This window comes from Lampetra planeri, chromosome 57 (assembly GCF_965212315.1).
Source record: "Lampetra planeri chromosome 57, kcLamPlan1.2.h2, whole genome shotgun sequence".
In the NCBI taxonomy this organism is placed as follows: Eukaryota; Metazoa; Chordata; class Hyperoartia; order Petromyzontiformes; family Petromyzontidae; genus Lampetra; species Lampetra planeri.
Window position 1 is genome coordinate 598,572 of NC_136163.1, and position 23,689 is coordinate 622,260.

At 58.4% G+C, this 23,689-nt stretch overlaps 1 protein-coding gene across 2 annotated transcripts in view; it reads right to left on the reverse strand.

The window, feature by feature from the left end:
- Positions 1 to 7,740: 7,740 nt before the first annotated feature.
- The window catches only part of AFG1L (AFG1 like ATPase), a 37,095-nt gene continuing 21,146 nt past the window's right edge, over positions 7,741 to 23,689 (reverse strand). For both annotated transcript variants that reach the window (XM_078618365.1, XM_078618364.1), the window contains 2 exons: positions 10,758 to 10,862; positions 7,741 to 10,064 (listed from right to left, as the gene is read on the reverse strand). In XM_078618365.1, coding sequence (XP_078474491.1) covers positions 9,795 to 10,064; positions 10,758 to 10,862 — 375 coding nt within the window. In that variant the 3' untranslated portion in view covers positions 7,741 to 9,794. The remainder of the gene's footprint in view (positions 10,065 to 10,757; positions 10,863 to 23,689) is intronic.

Here is a 23,689-nt window from a genome sequence, read left to right on the forward strand (position 1 = left end):
ATCCCCATGTAGCCTTAACAGGCTGTTGGGGCAAGTGCTGTTCGCGAGCTCCTATGAAGGCCGGCACGGCACACGAGGGGATGGGTGACAAGCACCACGCCCGGCCGCCTTTATTACACACCGCACCAGGTATTCATTTGAGGCCGAGTCGACCTAGGGGAGGCCCAGGACCGGTTCAAGTATTCGTCACTGTTATTGGTCGTGAGCGGGAATCGAACTTGGGACGCCGGGTTCGTGGCGCAGTGCGCCAACCACGATACTACTGCTGCCATCATTATCACCTCAAACACCACCACCATCATCATCACCACCACCATCATCATCACCACCACCATCATCATTCCACAAACACCACCACCATCATCATCACCACCACCACCATTATCATCATCACCACCACCATCATCATCACCACAAACACCACCACCATCATCACCACCACCACCATTATCATCACCACCCACACCATCACCACCACCGACACCACCTCCATCATCACCATCATCATCACCATCACCACCAACACCACCACCACCAACACCACCACCATCATCACCACCACCATCATCACCATTATCATCACCACCGACCCCACCATCATCACCACCACCATCATCACCACCACCACCGACACCACCACCATTATCACCACCCACACCACCATCACCACCACCGACACCACCATCATCATCACCACCGACACCACCACCACCATCATCACCACCACCACTGACACCACCACCGACACCACCACCACCACCAACACCATCACCACCACCATCATCACCACCGACACCACCCATACCGCCATGATCACCACCCACACCACCACAATCATCACCACCGCTAATTGGTAAACAGCGCGAGAGGCAAACCACGTGGCGGGTGGGGGGTGGTGGGAGGCCCCCTGCCTCTCCTTCCCTCCCCCCCGCAGTCACAACGTGTTGTTTGTAAGTGGCTTCACAAACACCCCACCCACACTGCTGTCCCATTTGTACTGCCCCCACCAGATTGCTGCCCCCCTCAGTGCTGCCCCCCCCACTGCTGCCCCCCCTCACACTGCTGCCCCTCTCAGTACTTCCCCCCTCACACTGCTGCCCCCTCTGTACTGCCCCCCCCCCCACACTGCTGCCCCCCCCCCCACTACTGCCCTTTGCCCATCACCGTCACCGTCACGAGTCGAGGCAGAGCTGAGCTCCGTGTCACCCAGCACCGGTTCAAGCGAGAACCGGTTTCCACTTTCTGGGTCTCATCATCATCACTAATCCAGCCAGCTGCATCTCTCTGTCTGGCAAGTCTGACTCTACTGCTAATGAGACCCAGAACAGTGGAAACCTCGTGTTAAACACTTGCCGCCGGCTTACTAATTGTGTTGGCAAGCGCGCTCCATCCCACACGCGATGGGAGCCCACGGCTCAACGCAACTCGCACTCCGTGTGGGTCCCTTAAGAGCGCAGTTAAGTGGCGTGGGGCGTGAGTTGTCATCAGCCGTGCTCTATCCACTGATGGATGAAAGCCTCCCAAAGCCGTCTCCCACAATCCACGCGAGCTGTCATGTTTTACTGCTCCATCTCCACAGTGTTATGTGCTCTCGGACGCGTAACAAATAGAACAGTAACAATCACAACGATCGTCAGTCATCAGCAGTGATCATCAATCTTCGGTGAAAACAACTTAGCACCTGCACACGAGCTACATTCCATCGCTCCATCTCCTGTCGGGGGCGTTCCGTTCCTTGGCTTGCCGCTCCGCGATGATTCTCCACTGCGAGCACGTGAGTGCTGCTTTCGTGCCGGCACGGTGCGGAAAACCGGAGTCATCATTTTCCGACCGAAAAGTCCGGAAACTGGGCAGTGAGCGAGCGGAAGCTGAAGCTTTCCGGCTCGTGTCCGCCTGCCCAGACTGGGTGGTGTGAGGAGCGGTGGCGCAACGGTTAGCGCGCCGCGCTCACGAATACCGGTCACCCTAATTCGATTCCCCCGCTCACGGCCACCCCAAAACCGGTGACGATCGACTGAACAAGTCCTGCACCTCTCCCCCCCCCCCAATCCGCGGCCGCCTAGGTCCACTCGGCCTCAAATGAGAAGCTGGTGCGGTGTGTCAAACATCGACGCTGGGGAGGCAAAGGCGGCCGGGCGTGGTGCTGGCAAACCCCACCCCCTCGTGGGCCACAGTGCCGGCCTTCACGACAGCGCTTGCAGCACGCGCCTGTCAAGGCGATACGGGGGGGGTCTTTGTGTGTGCGTGCGCCTGCTGTGTCAAGTCTGTGGTTAATTAATGAATTAATGCCAACAATCCCGATTGCTGCAATTCTCGCTCACGACTAACATCAGTGGCGAATATGCCAATGGGTTTTTGCGGGGCTTCCTCTAAGTCGACACAGCCCTAAATGACCCCCCAGGTGCAGTGTGTCTTCATCCACACCGCCACACCCCCCTGGGGAGACAAATGCGGCCGGCCGGGGGTGGTGTTAGCTACCTCCATGCACCGCGTGTGCCGTGCTGCTCTTTAGGCGCAAGTGCTGCGAGCGTGCTCGCTCGCAGCACTTGCGCCTACAGCCTGAGGGCGACGCCGGCGGTACGGGGGGGGGGGGGTGTCCTTGTTTTGGTGATGGTGGCGGTGATCATGCGATCCAGCCCAGGGTTGGTGGATCACACGGAGATTTTGTGAAACTCAAAAGCCCCTTGTTCTGTGTGTGAGGTGGTGGCAATATACAGGTGGCAGTACAGCAAGTGGGTTCGCGAACCCGTCGATGTAGCGGAACTTCAAGTGTCTCCCCCCTCGTGAGCAGCAGCGGTGGCGTGGGGAGTTCTCCGGTGTCTTCTCTGAACCTGAACCAAACTCTCAGTGCTGACGAGATTCAAGGCCAAACATCTCCGTGTGTCAGGACCCTCCTGCTGAGAGCGAGTCTCGAGACTCGTCTGACACAGTGACCTACAGACTCATATAGAGATCCATGGATTTAAATAGACCCACAGACATGTAGCGAACATGGGTTATATAGATGCACACAGACTCCCATAGTGACACCTGGATTACATATCAACCAATGGATTTCCACAGACCCATAGACTCACATCGAGATCCATAGCCTCACATACTAACCCATGGATTTATATAGAGACCCATGCATTTCCATAGACATGGATTTAGATATCGACTCATTGGCCCACACGGAGATGGAAGGATTGCAAAGAAACCGATATAATTGGAGATATCTAAATTTACATAGAGACCCGATGACTCACACAGAGACCCACAGACCTCGCACGAAGATAAACTCTGAGTCATGAATTAGGCGACTCATAGACTCACAAAGAGACGCGTAGACGTCCATAGAAACCGATGGGGGTTTACTTCGAGCCCCATTGGTGTACAACAGCGTGACGCGGAGGTTACGCAGACACGACACAAAGACTCGCATGGACTCACCACGAAGTAAAAAGAAAACCTCACGAATGGGATTCGTGGCCAAACAACCCCCCGCGTCGCATCAGCCAATCCTGGGGGCGAGTCAAAGTGCGAAACCCGCGACCACGACCCGCCTCGCGACTCTCTAGTTCACTGCTTGGCGGTTGTGGCGCCTCTCTCGTGGCTGCTGGTGAACAGGCAGATTGTGTATCGGCAAGGACAGGTTTCGAATGTTGGTGTCTCATCAGCAATTCTGCTGAAATCACGCGGCTGATGGGGAAGTGTGCGAAATTACGTTTAATTATTTGCGTGCAGGGTAACAGATTCGCGAAGGAATCGCAATTGTCGGCTTACTGCGAGTCTCGGCACTCGTTGCCAAGGAGGGTGCTGCCACGAGTCTGCGATGCTGCCTCTCGAGGAAGAGGGGGAGGGGGAGGGAGCATCGGGATGAGTCGAACCCAGGGGACCCAGGTCAGGGGGGTTCGGGCACGCGACGGCCTCTTCCCCACTGCGTGCAGCGAGATCGCGGGAATTTCTCACGGGCCCGAAAATTTAGGGGGGGGGGAGGTTATCGGGGTGAGCGGGGGACGAGCAACTGGGTTTGAACTCTGAGCACGTCGGGTGTGTGGAGGCCGGGAGAGGAGACGAGTCCCTGGAGCTGTCGATCAGCGCTGGGGAACCGTGCGAGCAGGACCCACGGGTCGCCGGCAGAAGAGGCCTGCTGGGCTGATGGGATGTGTCAACGGAATACCAACGACTTGTGTGTCGTAGGTGGAGGCAGAATTGAGACATTGCCCGAGCACTCGACGCCTGAGTAGGAGAGGTCCGCACGGCGCCTGTGAAGTGGTGAGAGCGGAGAGCGTTGGCGAGTTAGAGTACTAGTGGCTAGTTAGTAGGGCGAGTACTACTGGCTGGTTAGTAGGGCTAGTGGCGAGTACTACTGGCTAGTTAGTAGGGCGAGTACTAGTGGCGAGTTAGTAGGGCTAGTACTACTGGCTAGTTAGTAGGGTGAGTACTAGTGGCTAGTTAGTAGGGCTAGTGGCTAGTTAGTAGGGCTAATACTAGTGGCTAGTTAGTAGGGCTAGTGGCTAGTTAGTAGGGCTAGTACTAGTGGCTAGTTAGTAGGGCGAGTACTACTGGCTAGTTAGTAGGGCTAGTACTAGTGGCTAGTTAGTAGGGCGAGTACTAGTGGCTAGTTAGTAGGGCTAGTACTAGTGGCTAGTTAGTAGGGTTAGTACTAGTGGCGAGTTAGTAGGGCTAGTACTAGTGGCTAGTTAGTAGGGTTAGTACTAGTGGCTAGTTAGTAGGGCTAGTGGCTCGTTAGGAGGGCTAGTATTAGTGACTAGTTAGTAGGGCTAGTACTAGTGGATAGTTAGTAGGGCTAGTGGCTAGTTAGTAGGGCGAGTACTAGTGGCTAGTTAGTAGGGCTAGTACTAGTGGCTAGTTAGTGGGGCTAGTACTAGTGGCTAGTTAGTAGGGCGAGTACTAGTGGCTAGTTAATAGGGCTAGTACCAGTGGCGAGTTAGTAGGGCTAGTACTAGTGGCTAGTTAGTAGGGCTAGTGGCTCGTTAGGAGGGCTAGTATTAGTGACTAGTTAGTAGGGCTAGTACCAGTGGCGAGTTAGTAGGGCTAGTACTAGTGGCTAGTTAGTAGGGATAGTACTAGTGGCTAGTTAGTAGGGCGAGTACTAGTGGCTAGTTAGTAGGGCGAGTACTAGTGGCTAGTTAGTAGGGCGAGTACTAGTGGCTAGTTAGTAGGGCGAGTACTGCTGGCTAGTTAGTAGGGCGAGTACTAGTGGCTAGTTAGTAGGGCGAGTACTACTGGCTAGTTTGTAGGGCGAGTACTACTGGCGAGTTAGTAGGGTGAGTACTACTGGCTAGTTTGTAGGGCGAGTACTACTGGCGAGTTAGTAGGGTGAGTACTACTGGCTAGTTTGTAGGGCTAGTACTAGTGGCTAATTAGTAGGGCGAGTACTACTGGCTAGTTAGTAGGGCGAGTACTAGTGGCTAGTTAGTAGGGCGAGTACTAGTGGCTAGTTAGTAGGGCGAGTACTACTGGCGAGTTAGTAGGGTGAGTACTACTGGCTAGTTTGTAGGGCTAGTACTAGTGGCTAATTAGTAGGGCGAGTACTACTGGCTAGTTAGTAGGGCTAGTACTAGTGGCTAGTTAGTAGGGCTAGTACTAGTGGCTAGTTAGTAGGGCGAGTACTAGTGGCTAGTTAGTAGGGCGAGTACTACTGGCTAGTTAGTAGGGCGAGTACTAGTGGCTAGTTAGTAGGGCGAGTACTAGTGGCTAGTGAGGGCCAGCTCGTCCCGTCTGTGACCTCTCCCTGTGTATGTTTAACTCTCTGATGCCCCAAAACCTTTGACCCTCCTGGCCCCCCCTTGAAGCTTTGAACCCCCCCACTCCCCCCGCCCCCCGCGACCATCCCCATCGCCTCGCGCGTAACGAGGCCGCGCGTGCGACTCAATTCCCTTTAGGAACTCTGAAGCGAGCAGTGGACCACGTTGTGCCCGCGGTACATTTGCGCCCCAGGGATCGGGTGCCAGGAGTTGGTGATGGTGGGTTCAGCTCTTCCCCCACCCTCCCCCAGGCCCCCACCCTCCCCCAGGCCCCCACCCTCCCCCAGGCCCCCACCCTCCCTCCCACAGGCCCCCACCCTCCCCCAGGCCCCCACCCTCCCTCCCACAGGCCCCCACCCTCCCCCAGGCCCCCACCCTCCCCCAGGCCCCCACCCTCCCTCCCACAGGCCCCCACCCTCCCCCAGGCCCCCACCCTCCCTCCCACAGGCCCCCACCCTCCCACAGGCGTCCACCCTCCCTCCCACAGGCCCCCACCCTCCCTCCTAAAGGCCCCCACCCTCCCTCCTACAGGCCCCCACCCTTCCCGGGGTCCCTGCCCTTGTTTACAACCCCGGCGTGAAGGGCGGACCCCGTCTCCGCCAATCACTGGTGGACCCGCCCATCCCCCACAGCCCCGCCCCTCCCCACAGCCCCGCCCCTCCCCACAGCCACGGGAACACAATTGCCTCGCGTCAAGGTGCAACGGAGCCTCTGGAGCTCTCTGGAGTCCCTTGCGGTTCCCAGAACCTACGAAGGTCTCTGGAGCCCCTTGGGGTCCTTGGAGGTCCCTAGGGCCTCTTGGGGGTCTCTGGAGCCCCTTGGGATTCCTGGAGATCCCAGACCTTAGAGCTCCTGTAGGTCTCTGGAGATCCCAGACCTCTTGTAGGTCTCTGGGGATCCCAGACCTGAGACCTCTTGTAGGTCTCTGGAGATCCCAGACCTCTTGTAGGTCTCTGGAGGTCCCAGACCTGAGACATCTTGTAGGTCTCTGGAGATCCCAGATCTATTGTAGGTCTCTGGAGATCCCAGACCTGAGACCTCTTGTAGGTCTCTGGAGATCCCAGACCTCTTGTAGGTCTCTGGAGGTCCCAGACCTGAGACCTCTTGTAGGTCTCTGGAGATCCCAGATCTATTGTAGGTCTCTGGAGATCCCAGACCTCTTGTAGGTCTCTGGAGATCCCAGACCTGAGAGCTCTTGTAGGTCTCTGAAACCCCTGCAGGTTCCTGGAGGTCTCTGAAGCCCATGAAGGTCGCCGGAGGTCCCTGGAGCCCCCTGAAGATCCCTAAAGCCCATTCGAGCCACTTGAGATCCTGGAGGCTGTCAAGGTACCTGAATAATTATTGAACCTCCTGGGGTCTGTGGAGCCCATGGACGTTCCGTAGTGGTCCCTGAAGCCCCTTGAACCCCTGGGAAGCGTGGCACAGCCGGGGATTAATGGACCCCTCCCCATCCACCAGCCCCTCTGGGAGGTCCGTCTCGGGATCACGGGAAGAGCCCCGAGTGACCCCTGGTGGACAGAGACGGGAGCGGTCGGGGTGACCAGGTTTCTCAGTGGGAACTGCTCGCTCACCATCCACCACCCGTGGGCTATCCACTGCTGGATAAAGTACTTTTGCATTAACACCATCATCACCCATGGTCTATCCACTGCTTAAGCAGTTTAACATTACTACCATCATCCGTGGTCTATAACTGCTGGATGAAGTCATTAAGCATTACAACCACGACGGTCAACGACAGCGGTTAAACACCGGTCAACCACTGCGGTCCACCACGAGGGTCAACCACGGGGGTCAACCACGGCAGAGAGGACGGGAGAGTGCATCGCCCAACGCGTTCCTCAGTAACCCACCGTGTTAAAAACGGCGACGTTTCGGGAAAATGGCCCTTCGTGATGGCACATGGAGGCGGAGTGGAGACACGGGCGTGGATACCGGCTGGGGACCACGCGAGACGCCGCACACACGACGGGGGGCGCCAACGCACTGCCAGCAAATAATAGTTTTAATTGCGAGGACGCGCGGATAGCTATAATTTACAAAGTTGTGCACTTGAAATACATTCAGTCGACCTCCGCGCGAACGCCGAGCTCGGAAATGTTCGACCTCGTGACGAAAATTCGGAACCGAGGCGAGAAGCGTGCCAGGCCCGGCGGCCAAGCCGCACGGCCCCGGAGGGGTCCCTCACGATCCGTCGCCTGGCGCCGTGGGCTACGTGGCGACGGGGGTCTCAAGTCCGACGGCCGGGGGGTCGTAGCGAGATCGTGACTCGTGTCGCTCGCGTAAGAGCCAATCGGCTGTCAGGGAAGACCCCCCCCTTCCCCCCGTGCAGTATGTCCGGCGTGACATCATCACTCCGTGTGCGCACTGCTATTGTTGTTGTCACAGGAGAAGCCCTCTTCACGAGCGCCCCTGTTAACGACGAATCGCTTAACGACAGCCTCGAGAGAGCCAAATGTGTTCGACCATTCCCCTATTAACGGGCTGTTGTAGGTACGGTCAATATTAATGAATACGTTGATTAACCATGTTTCTTTGAATGTGTTTATATTGTTACATTTTTACGTAAAACTTTCGTGACTGCAGGAATTCATATTCTTTGGTTCTTTTAGTAAAGTCACGTAGGTAGAAAATATTAATTAGAAAATGTGAATAAAAATAATATAGATTTTTATTTACTTATTTAATCAATATCTACTTTACCGAAAAAAACAAATATGTTTATATTGTTGTTAGTATCTTTACGTATTCATATCCATTGTTTAAATATTATTGGGTGATTAAATGGTAACTTTCGATACTATCGGAACGAATGAAACCTCTCGCGTGCATTTCCTCGACGAGCTTAACGACCAAATCCCTTAGCGACCGGTTTCGTCGCACCAATGAACGTCGCTGAGAGGTTCCGCTGCATTAATGTGGTTGTTGCCAATAACTTTTGTGATTAATTATGAAATGCAATTACCGGTTACGATGGGGTCACGGCCGGTCCTCGTAAACTCCACGACGCCTACAACGTCCGTAACTTATCGTATTCGCCCGGAGCTACGACAAATCTCAACTCCGACAAAACTTACGACATTAAAACGCCGCCGTGTACCAACTCTTTCCGTACCCTTGTCCCTGCCGAGGTCTCCTCTCACCCACGCCTCACCTTCTTACCAATTCCAGCGAAGCTAGCTTATGAATATGGAAATGTAGGGGATCTTTAAATAGTCAGATATACGCAGAGCCGGCACCGCTGAGATGCTGGGATCCGGTCCGGGTTTCCGTTCGCACAGCCACAGTGGATACATCGTGTGTTGATGGGCTCAGCCTGGTCAGCAATGACTTGCATAGATTCACATAGGGATCCATAGACTTGCATAGAGACCCGTAGACTCACACGTAGACCGAGTTGTCATTAAAAAGGCTGCTCAAGCGTTGTGAGTTGATGGTCTTGGCCCGCTCACCGTTGGCTGGAAACAATAACTATGATAATTGTATGCAGTTCGATTTTTCACTCAAGTTGGTTAAATTCCAGATCTGAAAATCATAACTAAAACATCGGTTCGATAACTTGAAACGGGCTACACTCTCCCGAGTCAAACACTACACGGCCTGACTGCAGCAGCGCGCACGAGCGTCGTGCTGCAGGGCGGGGGAGAGCCCTGCCCCCCCCCCCCCCCCCCCAGAGGTCACCGCTTGACAGGATCTCGGATGTAGTTATGCAATGACCCCTTCCGCGGGCCGGTGGCAAGTAAGAGCCCGACGTCTCGTGACGCCCCGAGAAGATCTGAAGTCACAAAAACTAAGATTGGAATCGCGTGCGGGTCCCACAAAGGGGACGGTGGTTCAAGTCTAAACTTGTTCCACAAACCCCCCCCCCAACACCGTGGCTCTTCACCACCCAGCGCACCGTGCCACCCCCCGCCCTCCGCCCCCCGCCCACACTCCACCTTCCCCTCCATGCGAGTCGCTCTCCTAGGGGCTTGGCCAAGGGGTTCGGTAAAGGGGGCTCGCTGAGATGGCCCCCCACAGAGAGGGGGCTGGGAGCCGGTCTCAGCTGTGCCCCATACCGGCGGTGGCGGTGTCTGTATTGGTGGTGGCGGTGGTGGTGTCTGTAATAGTGGTGGTAGTGGTTTTGGCACCGGTGGTGGTGGTGCGGTTGTCTGTAATGGTGGTGGCGGTAGAGGTGTTGGCACTGGTGGTGGTGTTGGCGGCTCCACTCCAGTAGGCGTGGGTGTGCATCTCCGTGAGACGCGAGGTGGTTCGTGCAAATGCAAATGTCTCCTCTTGTCCCCCAAACACGGAGAGAGACGCCGCAGAGGCCTACGAGGGGGGGCAGGGGGAACGCACGCGTGTTGGCAGTTACACGTACGCACAGGTACACACACACGCAAACACACACAAGTATACACACACGTGGGCCGGTTAAAGTATTTGTTACGAGTGTTGGCCGTGGGCGGGAATCGAACCCGGTTAGCCGGGTCCGTAGTGCAGTGCGCTAACCGCTGCACGACTGCTTCACACACACAAAGACAAAGATGCCCCGTATAGCCTTAACAGACTTTAGGGTTAAATGCTGTTAGCGAGCAAACATCCAATAACAACAACAACTGCCATTCGCCACTAAGTGGCGGTGACGTCACCACAGCGCTTGTGCCAGGCTATGTGCATGTTAAGGCCACGTGAATAATGCACCACCTGTGCCCCCTACTGTACCAACTTGCTGTGTTTTAGCCACCCGGCGCTCTGCTCGTTGTTGTGAGTGTCGCTCTTCTAACCTAAGTTGTTGTTGAGTCTCCTCCATAGAGGCCGATCTTGACATCGCTGGTAGCAGTCAGTGGCAAGTCCACTCAGCTCCACATCCTCCTGTACCACATCACTCCATCTCTTCTCTAGCCTGCGCCATGCCCATTTAGCCCCCTCTATCCGGCCAAAAAGCTGTTTAGGCATGCGGTGCCTGGGCATCCGGGCTACATGACCTAACCTCTACACACACGCACGTGCACCACCCCCCACCTCAGCGATGCCCAGCTCATCCATGAGCTCACGATCCATCGATGCGTCCGGCTCACTTGCAAATAGCAGCGACAGCGGCACCTCGGCCGAGATCACCACGCGCACCTACACACGAACCCACGTGTACACACACGGACAAACAGAGACAAAGATCTCCCATGTAGCCTTTAACAGACTGTTGGGGAAAGTGCTGTTAGCGAGCACCTACGAAGACCAGAACAGAGACGTGGAGGAGAGACCGTGGCGTCGTACAGCACACGCCTGTGCAAGTGGTGTAGCGGTGGTGTAGCGGTGTAGTGGTGGTGTAGTGGTGGTGTGGCGGTGGTGTCGCGGTGGTGTAGTGGTGGTGTAGTGGTGTAGTGGTGGTGTCGTGGTTAGTGGTGGTGTAGTGGTGGTGTAGTGGTGGTGTAGTGGTGTAGAGGTGGTGTAGCGGTGGTGTCGTGATGGTGTAGTGGTGGTCAAGTGGTGGTGTAGCGGTGGTGTCGTGATGGTGTAGCGGTGGTGTAGCGGTGGTGTAGTGGTGGTGTCGTGGTGGTGTAGTGGTGGTGTAGTGGTGGTGTCGTGATGGTGTAGTGGTGGTGTAGCAGTGGTGTAGTGGTGGGGTAGCGGTGGTGTAGCGGTGGTGTAGTGGTGGTGTCGTGATGGTGTAGTGGTGGTGTAGTGGTGGTGTAGCGGTGGTGTAGTGATGGTGTAGCGGTGGTGTGGCGGTGGTGTAGCGGTGGTATAGCGGTGGTGCTGTGGTGTTGTAGTGGTGCTGTGGTGGTGTAGCGGTGGTGTGGCGGTGGTGTGGCGGTGGTGTGGCGGTGGTGTGGCGGTGGTGTAGAGGTCGAGTGGTGGTGTAGCGGTGGTGCTGTGGTGGTGTAGTGGTGGTGTAGTGGTGGTGCTGTGGTGGTGTAGTGGTGGTGTAGTGGTGGTGTAGTGGTGGTATAGCGGTGGTGCTGTGGTGTTGTAGTGGTGCTGTGGTGGTGTAGCGGTGGTGTGGCGGTGGTGTGGCGGTGGTGTGGCGGTGGTGTGGCGGTGGTGTAGAGGTCGAGTGGTGGTGTAGCGGTGGTGCTGTGGTGGTGTAGTGGTGGTGTAGTGGTGGTGCTGTGGTGGTGTAGTGGTGGTGTAGTGGTGGTGTAGTGGTGTAGTGGTGGTGTAGTGGTGGGGTAGCCGTGGTGTGGCGGTGGTGTAGCGGTGGTGTGGTGGTGGTGTGGCGGTGTAGTGGTGGTGTAGTGGTGGTGCTGTGGTGGTGTAATGGTGGTGTAGTGGTGGTGTAGCAGTGGTGTGGCGGTGGTGTGGCGGTGTAGTGGTGGTGTAGTGGTGGTGTAGTGGTGGTGTAGCGGTGGTGTGGCGGTGGTGTAGTGGTGTAGTGGTGGTGTAGTGGTGGTGTAGTGGTGGTGTGGCGGTGGTGTAGCGGTGGTGTGGCGGTGGTGTGGTGGTGTAGTGGTGGTGTAGTGGTGGTGTGGCGGTGGTGTAGCGGTGGTGTAGCGGTGGTGTAGCGGTGGTGTAGCGGTGGTGTGGCGGTGGTGTAGCGGTGTAGTGGTGGTGTAGTGGTGGTGTGGCAGTGGTGTAGCGGTGGTGTGGCGGTGGTGTAGTGGTGTAGTGGTGGTGTAGTGGTGGTGTGGCGGTGGTGTAGCGGTGGTGTGGTGGTGGTGTAGTGGTGTAGTGGTGGTGTGGTGGTGGTGTGGCGGTGGTGTAGCGGTGGTGTGGCGGTGTAGTGGTGGTGTAGTGGTGGTGTAGTGGTGGTGTAGCGGTGGTGTAGTGGTGGTGGTGTGGTGGTGTAGTGGTGGTGTCGTGATGGTGTAGTGGTGGTGTAGTGGTGGTGCTGTGGTGGTGCTGTGGTGGTGTGGTGGTGTAGTGGTGGTGTAGTGGTGGTGTAGCGGTGGTGTAGCGGTGGTGTAGCGGTGGTGTGGCGGTGGTGTGGCGGTGGTGTGGCGGTAGTGTGGTGGTAGTGTGGTGGTGGTGTGGCGGTGGTGTAGAGGTCTAGTGGTGGTGTAGCGGTGGTGCTGTGGTGGTGTAGTGGTGGTGTAGTGGTGGTGTAGCGGTGGGGTAGCAGTGGTGTGGCGGTGGTGTGGCGGTGTAGTGGTGGTGCTGTGGTGGTGCTGTGGTGGTGTAGTGGTGGTGTAGCGGTGGTGTAGCGGTGGTGTGGCCATGGTGCTGTGGTGGTGTAGTGGTGGTGTAGTGGTGGTGTAGTGGTGTAGTGGTGGTGTAGTGGTGGGGTAGCAGTGGTGTGGCGGTGGTGTGGCGGTGGTGTGGCGGTGTAATGGTGGTGTAGTGGTGGTGTGCCGGTGGTGTAGCGGTGGTGTGGCGGTGTAGTGGTGGTGTAGCGGTGGTGTAGCGGTGGTGTAGCGGTGGTGTGGCGGTGGTGTAGCGGTGTAGTGGTGGTGTAGTGGTGGTGTGGCAGTGGTGTAGCGGTGGTGTGGCGGTGGTGTAGTGGTGTAGTGGTGGTGTAGTGGTGGTGTGGCGGTGGTGTAGCGGTGGTGTGGCGGTGGTGTGGTGGTGTAGTGGTAGTGTAGTGGTGGTGTGGCGGTGGTGTAGCGGTGGTGTGGCGGTGTAGTGGTGGTGTAGTGGTGGTGTAGCGGTGGTGTAGCGGTGGTGTGGCGGTGGTGTGGTGGTGTAGTGGTGGTGTAGTGGTGGGGTAGTGGTGGTGTAGCGGTGGTGTGGCGGTGGTGTAGCGGTGTAGTGGTGGTGTCGTGGTGGTGTAGCGGTGGTGTGGCGGTGGTGTAGTGGTGGTGTAGTGGTGGTGTAGTGGTGGTGTGGCGGTGGTGTAGCGGTGGTGTGGCGGTGGTGTGGTGGTGTAGTGGTGGTGTGGCGGTGGTGTAGCGGTGGTGTGGCGGTGTAGTGGTGGTGTAGCGGTGGTGTAGCGGTGGTGTGGCGGTGGTGTGGCGGTGGTGTAGCGGTGTAGTGGTGGTGTAGTGGTGGTGTGGCAGTGGAGTAGCGGTGGTGTGGCGGTGGTGTAGTGGTGTAGTGGTGGTGTAGCGGTGGTGTGGCGGTGGTGTGGTGGTGTAGTGGTGGTGTAGCGGTGGTGTAGCGGTGGTGTAGCGGTGGTGTAGCGGTGGTGTGGCGGTGGTGTAGCGGTGGTGTGGCGGTGTAGTGGTGGTGTAGTGGTGGTGTAGTGGTGGTGTAGCGGTGGTGTAGCGGTGGTGTGGCGGTGGTGTGGTGGTGTAGTGGTGGTGTAGTGGTGGGGTAGTGGTGGTATAGCGGTGGTGTGGCGGTGGTGTAGCGGTGTAGTGGTGGTGTAGTGGTGGTGTAGCGGTGGTGTGGCGGTGGTGTGGTGGTGTAGTGGTGGTGTAGTGGTGGTGTCGTGATGGTGTAGTGGTGGTGTAGTGGCAGTGGTGTGGTGGTGTAGTGGTGGTGTAGTGGTGGTGTAGAGGTGGTGTAGCGGTGGTGTAGTGGTGGTGTCGTGATGGTGTAGCGGTGGTGTAGTGGTGGTTGTGTGGTGGTGTAGTGGTGGTGTCATGATGGTGTAGTGGTGGTGTAGTGGTGGTGCTGTGGTGGTGCTGTGGTGGTGCTGTGGTGGTGCTGTGGTGGTGCTGTGGTGGTGCTGTGGTTGTGTGGTGGTGTAGTGGTGGTGTAGTGGTGGTGTAGCGGTGGTGTGGCGGTGGTGTGGCGATGGTGTGGCGGTGGTGTAGCGGTGGTGAAGCGGTAGTGTGGTGGTAGTGTGGTGGTGGTGTGGCGGTGGTGTAGAGGTCTAGTGGTGGTGTAGCGGTGGTGCTGTGGTGGTGTAGTGGTGGTGTAGTGGTGGTGTAGTGGTGTAGTGGTGGTGTAGTGGTGGGGTAGCAGTGGTGTGGCGGTGGTGTGGCGGTGGTGTGACGGTGTAGTGGTGTAGATGTGGTGTAGTGGTGGTGCTGTGGTGGTGCTGTGGTGGTGTAGTGGTGGTGTAGCGGTGGTGTAGCGGTGGTGTGGCCATGGTGCTGTGGTGGTGTAGTGGTGGTGTAGTGGTGGTGTAGTGGTGTAGTGGAGGTGTAGTGGTGGGGTAGCAGTGGTGTGGTGGTGGTGTGGCGGTGGTGTGGCGGTGTAGTGGTGTAGTGGTGGTGTAGTGGTGGTGTGGCGGTGGTGTAGCGGTGGTGTGGCGGTGAAGTGGTGGTGTAGCGGTGGTGTAGCGGTGGTGTAGCGGTGGTGTAGCGGTGGTGTGGCGGTGGTGTAGCGGTGTAGTGGTGGTGTAGTGGTGGTGTGGCAGTGGTGTAGCGGTGGTGTGGCGGTGGTGTAGTGGTGTAGTGGTGGTGTAGTGGTGGTGTGGCGGTGGTGTAGCGGTGGTATGGCGGTGGTGTGGTGGTGTAGTGGTGGTGTAGTGGTGGTGTGGCGGTGGTGTAGCGGTGGTGTGGCGGTGTAGTGGTGGTGTAGTGGTGGTGTAGTGGTGGTGTAGCGGTGGTGTAGCGGTGGTGTGGCGGTGGTGTGGCGGTGTAGTGGTGGGGTAGTGGTGGTGTAGCGGTGGTGTGGCGGTGGTGTAGCGGTGTAGTGGTGGTGTAGTGGTGGTGTAGCGGTGGTGTGGCGGTGGTGTGGTGGTGTAGTGGTGGTGTCGTGATGGTGTAGTGGTGGTGTAGTGGCAGTGGTGTGGTGGTGTAGTGGTGGTGTAGTGGTGGTGTCGCGATGGTGTAGTGGTGGTGTAGCGGTGGTGTAGCGGTGGTGTAGTGGTGGTGTCGTGATGGTGTAGCGGTGGTGTAGTGGTGGTGGTGTGGTGGTGTAGTGGTGGTGTAGTGGTGGTGCTGTGGCGGTGCTGTGGTGGTGCTGTGGTGATGCTGTGGTGGTGCTGTGGTGGTGTGGTTGTGTAGTGGTGGTGTAGTGGTGGTGTAGCGGTGGTGTAGTAGTGGTGTAGTGGTGGGGTAGCAGTGGTGTGGCGGTGGTGTGGCGGTGGTGTGGTGGTGTAGTGGTGGTGTAGTGGTGGTGTAGCGGTGGTGTAGCGGTGGTGTGGCGGTGGTGTGGTGGTGTAGTGGTGGTGTAGTGGTGGGGTAGTGGTGGTATAGCGGTGGTGTGGCGGTGGTGTAGCGGTGTAGTGGTGGTGTAGTGGTGGTGTAGCGGTGGTGTGGCGGTGGTGTGGTGGTGTAGTGGTGGTGTAGTGGTGGTGTCGTGATGGTGTAGTGGTGGTGTAGTGGCAGTGGTGTGGTGGTGTAGTGGTGGTGTAGTGGTGGTGTAGAGGTGGTGTAGCGGTGGTGTAGTGGTGGTGTCGTGATGGTGTAGCGGTGGTGTAGTGGTGGTGGTGTGGTGGTGTAGTGGTGGTGTAGTGGTGGTGTCATGATGGTGTAGTGGTGGTGTAGTGGTGGTGCTGTGGTGGTGCTGTGGTGGTGCTGTGGTGGTGCTGTGGTGGTGCTGTGGTGGTGCTGTGGTTGTGTGGTGGTGTAGTGGTGGTGTAGTGGTGGTGTAGCGGTGGTGTGGCGGTGGTGTGGCGATGGTGTGGCGGTGGTGTAGCGGTGGTGAAGCGGTAGTGTGGTGGTAGTGTGGTGGTGGTGTGGCGGTGGTGTAGAGGTCTAGTGGTGGTGTAGCGGTGGTGCTGTGGTGGTGTAGTGGTGGTGTAGTGGTGGTGTAGTGGTGTAGTGGTGGTGTAGTGGTGGGGTAGCAGTGGTGTGGCGGTGGTGTGGCGGTGGTGTGACGGTGTAGTGGTGTAAATGTGGTGTAGTGGTGGTGCTGTGGTGGTGCTGTGGTGGTGTAGTGGTGGTGTAGCGGTGGTGTAGCGGTGGTGTGGCCATGGTGCTGTGGTGGTGTAGTGGTGGTGTAGTGGTGTTGTAGTGGTGTAGTGGAGGTGTAGTGGTGGGGTAGCAGTGGTGTGGTGGTGGTGTGGCGGTGGTGTGGCGGTGTAGTGGTGTAGTGGTGGTGTAGTGGTGGTGTGGCGGTGGTGTAGCGGTGGTGTGGCGGTGGTGTAGCGGTGTAGTGGTGGTGTAGTGGTGGTGTAGCGGTGGTGTGGCGGTGGTGTGGTGGTGTAGTGGTGGTGTAGTGGTGGTGTCGTGATGGTGTAGTGGTGGTGTAGTGGCAGTGGTGTGGTGGTGTAGTGGTGGTGTAGTGGTGGTGTAGAGGTGGTGTAGCGGTGGTGTAGTGGTGGTGTCGTGATGGTGTAGCGGTGGTGTAGTGGTGGTGGTGTGGTGGTGTAGTGGTGGTGTAGTGGTGGTGTCATGATGGTGTAGTGGTGGTGTAGTGGTGGTGCTGTGGTGGTGCTGTGGTGGTGCTGTGGTGGTGCTGTGGTGGTGCTGTGGTGGTGCTGTGGTTGTGTGGTGGTGTAGTGGTGGTGTAGTGGTGGTGTAGCGGTGGTGTGGCGGTGGTGTGGCGATGGTGTGGCGGTGGTGTAGCGGTGGTGAAGCGGTAGTGTGGTGGTAGTGTGGTGGTGGTGTGGCGGTGGTGTAGAGGTCTAGTGGTGGTGTAGCGGTGGTGCTGTGGTGGTGTAGTGGTGGTGTAGTGGTGGTGTAGTGGTGTAGTGGTGGTGTAGTGGTGGGGTAGCAGTGGTGTGGCGGTGGTGTGGCGGTGGTGTGACGGTGTAGTGGTGTAAATGTGGTGTAGTGGTGGTGCTGTGGTGGTGCTGTGGTGGTGTAGTGGTGGTGTAGCGGTGGTGTAGCGGTGGTGTGGCCATGGTGCTGTGGTGGTGTAGTGGTGGTGTAGTGGTGGTGTAGTGGTGTAGTGGAGGTGTAGTGGTGGGGTAGCAGTGGTGTGGTGGTGGTGTGGCGGTGGTGTGGCGGTGTAGTGGTGTAGTGGTGGTGTAGTGGTGGTGTGGCGGTGGTGTAGCGGTGGTGTGGCGGTGAAGTGGTGGTGTAGCGGTGGTGTAGCGGTGGTGTAGCGGTGGTGTAGCGGTGGTGTGGCGGTGGTGTAGCGGTGTAGTGGTGGTGTAGTGGTGGTGTGGCAGTGGTGTAGCGGTGGTGTGGCGGTGGTGTAGTGGTGTAGTGGTGGTGTAGTGGTGGTGTGGCGGTGGTGTAGCGGTGGTATGGCGGTGGTGTGGTGGTGTAGTGGTGGTGTGGCGGTGGTGTAGCGGTGGTGTGGCGGTGTAGTGGTGGTGTAGTGGTGGTGTAGTGGTGGTGTAGCGGTGGTGTAGCGGTGGTGTGGCGGTGGTGTGCCGGTGTAGTGGTGGGGTAGTGGTGGTGTAGCGGTGGTGTGGCGGTGGTGTAGCGGTGTAGTGGTGGTGTAGTGGTGGTGTAGCGGTGGTGTGGCGGTGGTGTGGTGGTGTAGTGGTGGTGTGGTGGTGTCGTGATGGTGTAGTGGTGGTGTAGTGGCAGTGGTGTGGTGGTGTAGTGGTGGTGTAGTGGTGGTGTCGCGATGGTGTAGTGGTGGTGTAGCGGTGGTGTAGCGGTGGTGTAGTGGTGGTGTCGTGATGGTGTAGCGGTGGTGTAGTGGTGGTGGTGTGGTGGTGTAGTGGTGGTGTAGTGGTGGTGCTGTGGCGGTGCTGTGGTGGTGCTGTGGTGGTGCTGTGGTGGTGCTGTGGTGGTGTGGTTGTGTAGTGGTGGTGTAGTGGTGGTGTAGCGGTGGTGTAGTAGTGGTGTAGTGGTGGGGTAGCAGTGGTGTGGCGGTGGTGTGGCGGTGGTGTGGCGGTGTAGTGGTGTAGTGGTGGTGTAGTGGTGGTGTGGCGGTGGTGTGGCGGTGGTGTGGCGGTGTAGTGGTGTAGTGGTGGTGTAGTGGTGGTGTGGCGGTGGTGTAGCGGTGGTGTGGCGGTGAAGTGGTGGTGTAGCGGTGGTGTAGCGGTGGTGTAGCGGTGGTGTAGCGGTGGTGTGGCGGTGGTGTAGCGGTGTAGCGGTGTAGTGGTGGTGTAGTGGTGGTGTGGCAGTGGTGTAGCGGTGGTGTGGCGGTGGTGTAGTGGTGTAGTGGTGGTGTAGTGGTGGTGTGGCGGTGGTGTAGCGGTGGTATGGCGGTGGTGTGGTGGTGTAGTGGTGGTGTAGTGGTGGTGTGGCGGTGGTGTAGCGGTGGTGTGGCGGTGTAGTGGTGGTGTAGTGGTGGTGTAGTGGTGGTGTAGCGGTGGTGTAGCGGTGGTGTGGCGGTGGTGTGGTGGTGTAGTGGTGGGGTAGTGGTGGTGTAGCGGTGGTGTGGCGGTGGTGTAGCGGTGTAGTGGTGGTGTAGTGGTGGTGTAGCGGTGGTGTGGCGGTGGTGTGGTGGTGTAGTGGTGGTGTGGTGGTGTCGTGATGGTGTAGTGGTGGTGTAGTGGCAGTGGTGTGGTGGTGTAGTGGTGGTGTAGTGGTGGTGTAGTGGTGGTGTCGCGATGGTGTAGTGGTGGTGTAGCGGTGGTGTAGCGGTGGTGTAGTGGTGGTGTAGCGGTGGTGTAGCGGTGGTGGTGTGGTGGTGTAGTGGTGGTGCTGTGGTGGTGCTGTGGTGGTGCTGTGGTGGTGCTGTGGTGGTGTGGTTGTGTAGTGGTGGTGTAGTGGTGGTGTAGCGGTGGTGTAGTAGTGGTGTAGTGGTGGGGTAGCAGTGGTGTGGCGGTGGTGTGGCGGTGGTGTGGCGGTGTAGTGGTGTAGTGGTGGTGTAGTGGTGGTGTGGCGGTGGTGTGGCGGTGGTGTGGCGGTGTAGTGGTGTAGTGGTGGTGTAGTGGTGGTGTAGCGGTGGTGTAGCGGTGGTGTGGCGGTGTAGTGGTGGTGTAGCGGTGGTGTAGCGGTGGTGTAGCGGTGGTGTGGCGGTGGTGTAGCGGTGTAGTGGTGGTGTAGTGGTGGTGTGGCAGTGGTGTAGCGGTGGTGTGGCGGTGGTGTAGTGGTGTAGTGGTGGTGTAGTGGTGGTGTGGCGGTGGTGTAGCGGTGGTGTGGCGGTGGTGTAGCGGTGGTGTGGCGGTGGTGTAGCGGTGGTGTGGCGGTGTAGTGGTGGTGTAGTGGTGGTGTAGTGGTGGTGTAGCGGTGGTGTAGCGGTGGTGTGGCGGTGGTGTGGTGGTGTAGTGGTGGTGTAGTGGTGGGGTAGTGGTGGTGTAGCGGTGGTGTGGCGGTGGTGTAGCGGTGTAGTGGTGGTGTAGTGGTGGAGTAGCGGTGGTGTGGCGGTGGTGTAGTGGTGTAGTGGTGGTGTAGTGGTGGTGTGGCGGTGGTGTAGCGGTGGTGTGGCGGTGGTGTAGCGGTGGTGTGGCGGTGGTGTAGCGGTGGTGTGGCGGTGTAGTGGTGGTGTAGTGGTGGTGTAGCGGTGGTGTAGCGGTGGTGTGGCGGTGGTGTGGTGGTGTAGTGGTGGTGTAGTGGTGGGGTAGTGGTGGTGTAGCGGTGGTGTGGCGGTGGTGTAGCGGTGTAGTGGTGGTGTAGTGGTGGAGTAGCGGTGGTGTGGCGGTGGTGTAGTGGTGTAGTGGTGGTGTAGTGGTGGTGTGGCGGTGGTGTGGCGGTGGTGTGGCGGTGGTGTGGTGGTGTAGTGGTGGTGTAGCGGTGGTGTGGCGGTGGTGTAGCGGTGGTGTGGCGGTGTAGTGGTGGTGTAGCGGTGGTGTGGCGGTGGTGTGGCGGTGGTGTGGCGGTGTAGTGGTGGTGTAGTGGTGGTGTGACAGTGGTGTAGCGGTGGTGTGGCGGTGGTGTAGTGGTGGTGTAGTGGTGGTGTGGCGGTGGTGTAGCGGTGGTGTGGCGGTGGTGTGGTGGTATAGTGGTGGTGTAGTGGTGGTGTGGCGGTGGTGTAGCGGTGGTGTGGCGGTGTAGTGGTGGTGTAGTGGTGGTGTAGTGGTGGTGTAGCGGTGGTGTAGCGGTGGTGTGGCGGTGGTGTGGTGGTGTAGTGGTGGTGTAGTGGTGGGGTAGTGGTGGTGTAGCGGTGGTGTGGCGGTGGTGTAGCGGTGTAGTGGTGGTGTAGTGGTGGTGTAGCGGTGGTGTGGCGGTGGTGTGGTGGTGTAGTGGTGGTGTAGTGGTGGTGTCGTGATGGTGTAGTGGTGGTGTAGTGGCAGTGGTGTGGTGGTGTAGTGGTGGTGTAGTGGTGGTGTCGTGATGGTGTAGTGGTGGTGTAGCGGTGGTGTAGCGGTGGTGTAGTGGTGGTGTCGTGATGGTGTAGCGGTGGTGTAGTGGTGGTGGTGTGGTGGTGTAGTGGTGGTGTAGTGGTGGTGTCGTGATGGTGTAGTGGTGGTGCTGTGGTGGTCCTGTGGTGGTGCTGTGGTGGTGTGGTGGTGTAGTGGTGGTGTAGTGGTGGTGTAGCGGTGGTGTGGCGGTGGTGTGGCGGTGGTGTAGCGGTGGTGAAGCGGTAGTGTGGTGGTAGTGTGGTGGTGGTGTGGCGGTGGTGTAGAGGTCTAGTGGTGGTGTAGCGGTGGTGCTGTGGTGGTGTAGTGGTGGTGTAGTGGTGGTGTAGTGGTGTAGTGGTGGTGTAGTGGTGGGGTAGCAGTGGTGTGGCGGTGGTGTGGTGGTGGTGTGGCGGTGTAGTGGTGTAGTGGTGGTGTAGTGGTGGTGTAGTGGTGGTGCTGTGGTGGTGCTGTGGTGGTGTAGTGGTGGTGTAGCGGTGGTGTAGTAGTGGTGTAGTGGTGGTGTAGCGGTGGTGTGGCCATGGTGCTGTGGTGGTGTAGTGGTGGTGTAGTGGTGTAGTGGTGGTGTAGTGGTGGGGTAGCAGTGGTGTGGCGGTGGTGTGGCGGTGGTGTGGCGATGTAGTGGTGTAGTGGTGGTGTAGTGGTGGTGTGGCGGTGGTGTAGCGGTGGTGTGGCGGTGTAGTGGTGGTGTAGCGGTGGTGTAGCGGTGGTGTAGCGGTGGTGTGGCGGTGGTGTAGCGGTGTAGTGGTGGTGTAGTGGTGGTGTGGCAGTGGTGTAGCGGTGGTGTGGCGGTGGTGTAGTGGTGTAGTGGTGGTGTAGCGGTGGTGTGGCGGTGGTGTGGTGGTGTAGTGGTGGTGTAGTGGTGGTGTGGCGGTGGTGTAGCGGTGGTGTGGCGGTGGTGTGGTGGTGTAGTGGTGGGGTAGTGGTGGTGTAGCGGTGGTGTGGCGGTGGTGTAGCGGTGTAGTGGTGGTGTAGTGGTGGTGTAGCGGTGGTGTGGTGGTGTAGTGGTGGTGTAGTGGTGGTGTCGTGATGGTGTAGTGGTGGTGTAGTGGCAGTGGTGTGGTGGTGTAGTGGTGGTGTAGTGGTGGTGTCGTGATGGTGTAGTGGTGGTGTAGCGGTGGTGTAGCGGTGGTGTAGTGGTGGTGTCGTGATGGTGTAGCGGTGGTGTAGTGGTGGTGGTGTGGTGGTGTAGTGGTGGTGTAGTGGTGGTGTCGTGATGGTGTAGTGGTGGTGTAGTGGTGGTGCTGTGGTGGTGCTGTGGTGGTGCTGTGGTGGTGCTGTGGTTGTGTGGTGGTGTAGTGGTGGTGTAGCGGTGGTGTAGCGGTGGTGTGGCGGTGGTGTGGCGGTGGTGTGGCGGTGGTGTAGCGGGGGTGAAGCGGTAGTGTGGTGGTAGTGTGGTGGTGGTGTGGCGGTGGTGTAGAGGTCTAGTGGTGGTGTAGCGGTGGTGCTGTGGTGGTGTAGTGGTGGTGTAGTGGTGGTGTAGTGGTGTAGTGGTGGTGTAGTGGTGGGGTAGCAGTGGTGTGGCGGTGGTGTGGCGGTGGTGTGACGGTGTAGTGGTGTAGTGGTGGTGTAGTGGTGGTGTAGTGGTGGTGCTGTGGTGGTGCTGTGGTGGTGTAGTGGTGGTGTAGCGGTGGTGTAGCGGTGGTGTGGCCATGGTGCTGTGGTGGTGTAGTGGTGGTGTAGTGGTGGTGTAGTGGTGGTGTAGTGGTGGTGTAGTGGTGTAGTGGTGGTGTAGTGGTGGGGTAGCAGTGGTGTGGTGGTGGTGTGGCGGTGGTGTGGCGGTGGTGTGGCGGTGTAGTGGTGTAGTGGTGGTGTAGTGGTGGTGTGGCGGTGGTGTAGCGGTGGTGTGGCGGTGTAGTGGTGGTGTAGCGGTGGTGTAGCGGTGGTGTAGCGGTGGTGTAGCGGTGGTGTGGCGGTGGTGTAGCGGTGTAGTGGTGGTGTAGTGGTGGTGTGGCAGTGGTGTAGCGGTGGTGTGGCAGTGGTGTAGTGGTGTAGTGGTGGTGTAGTGGTGGTGTGGCGGTGGTGTAGCGGTGGTATGGCGGTGGTGTGGTGGTGTAGTGGTGGTGTAGTGGTGGTGTAGTGGTGGTGTAGCGGTGGTGTGGCGGTGGTGTAGCGGTGTAGTGGTGGTGTAGTGGTGGTGTAGCGGTGGTGTGGCGGTGGTGTGGTGGTGTAGTGGTGGTGTAGTGGTGGTGTCGTGATGGTGTAGTGGTGGTGTAGTGGCAGTGGTGTGGTGGTGTAGTGGTGGTGTAGTGGTGGTGTCGTGATGGTGTAATGGTGGTGTAGCGGTGGTGTAGCGGTGGTGTAGTGGTGGTGTCGTGATGGTGTAGCGGTGGTGTAGTGGTGGTGGTGTGGTGGTGTAGTGGTGGTGTAGTGGTGGTGTCGTGATGGTGTAGTGGTGGTGCTGTGGTGGTCCTGTGGTGGTGCTGTGGTGGTGTGGTGGTGTAGTGGTGGTGTAGTGGTGGTGTAGCGGTGGTGTGGCGGTGGTGTGGCGGTGGTGTGGCGGTGGTGTAGCGGTGGTGAAGCGGTAGTGTGGTGGTAGTGTGGTGGTGCGGTGGCGGTGGTGTAGAGGTCTAGTGGTGGTGTAGCGGTGGTGCTGTGGTGGTGTAGTGGTGGTGTAGTGGTGGTGTAGTGGTGTAGTGGTGGTGTAGTGGTGGGGTAGCAGTGGTGTGGCGGTGGTGTGGTGGTGGTGTGGCGGTGTAGTGGTGTAGTGGTGGTGTAGTGGTGGTGTAGTGGTGGTGCTGTGGTGGTGCTGTGGTGGTGTAGTGGTGGTGTAGCGGTGGTGTAGTAGTGGTGTAGTGGTGGTGTAGCGGTGGTGTGGCCATGGTGCTGTGGTGGTGTAGTGGTGGTGTAGTGGTGTAGTGGTGGTGTAGTGGTGGGGTAGCAGTGGTGTGGCGGTGGTGTGGCGGTGGTGTGGCGGTGTAGTGGTGTAGTGGTGGTGTAGTGGTGGTGTGGCGGTGGTGTAGCGGTGGTGTGGCGGTGTAGTGGTGGTGTAGCGGTGGTGTAGCGGTGGTGTAGCGGTGGTGTGGCGGTGGTGTAGCGGTGTAGTGGTGGTGTAGTGGTGTAGTGGTGGTGTAGTGGTGGTGTGGCAGTG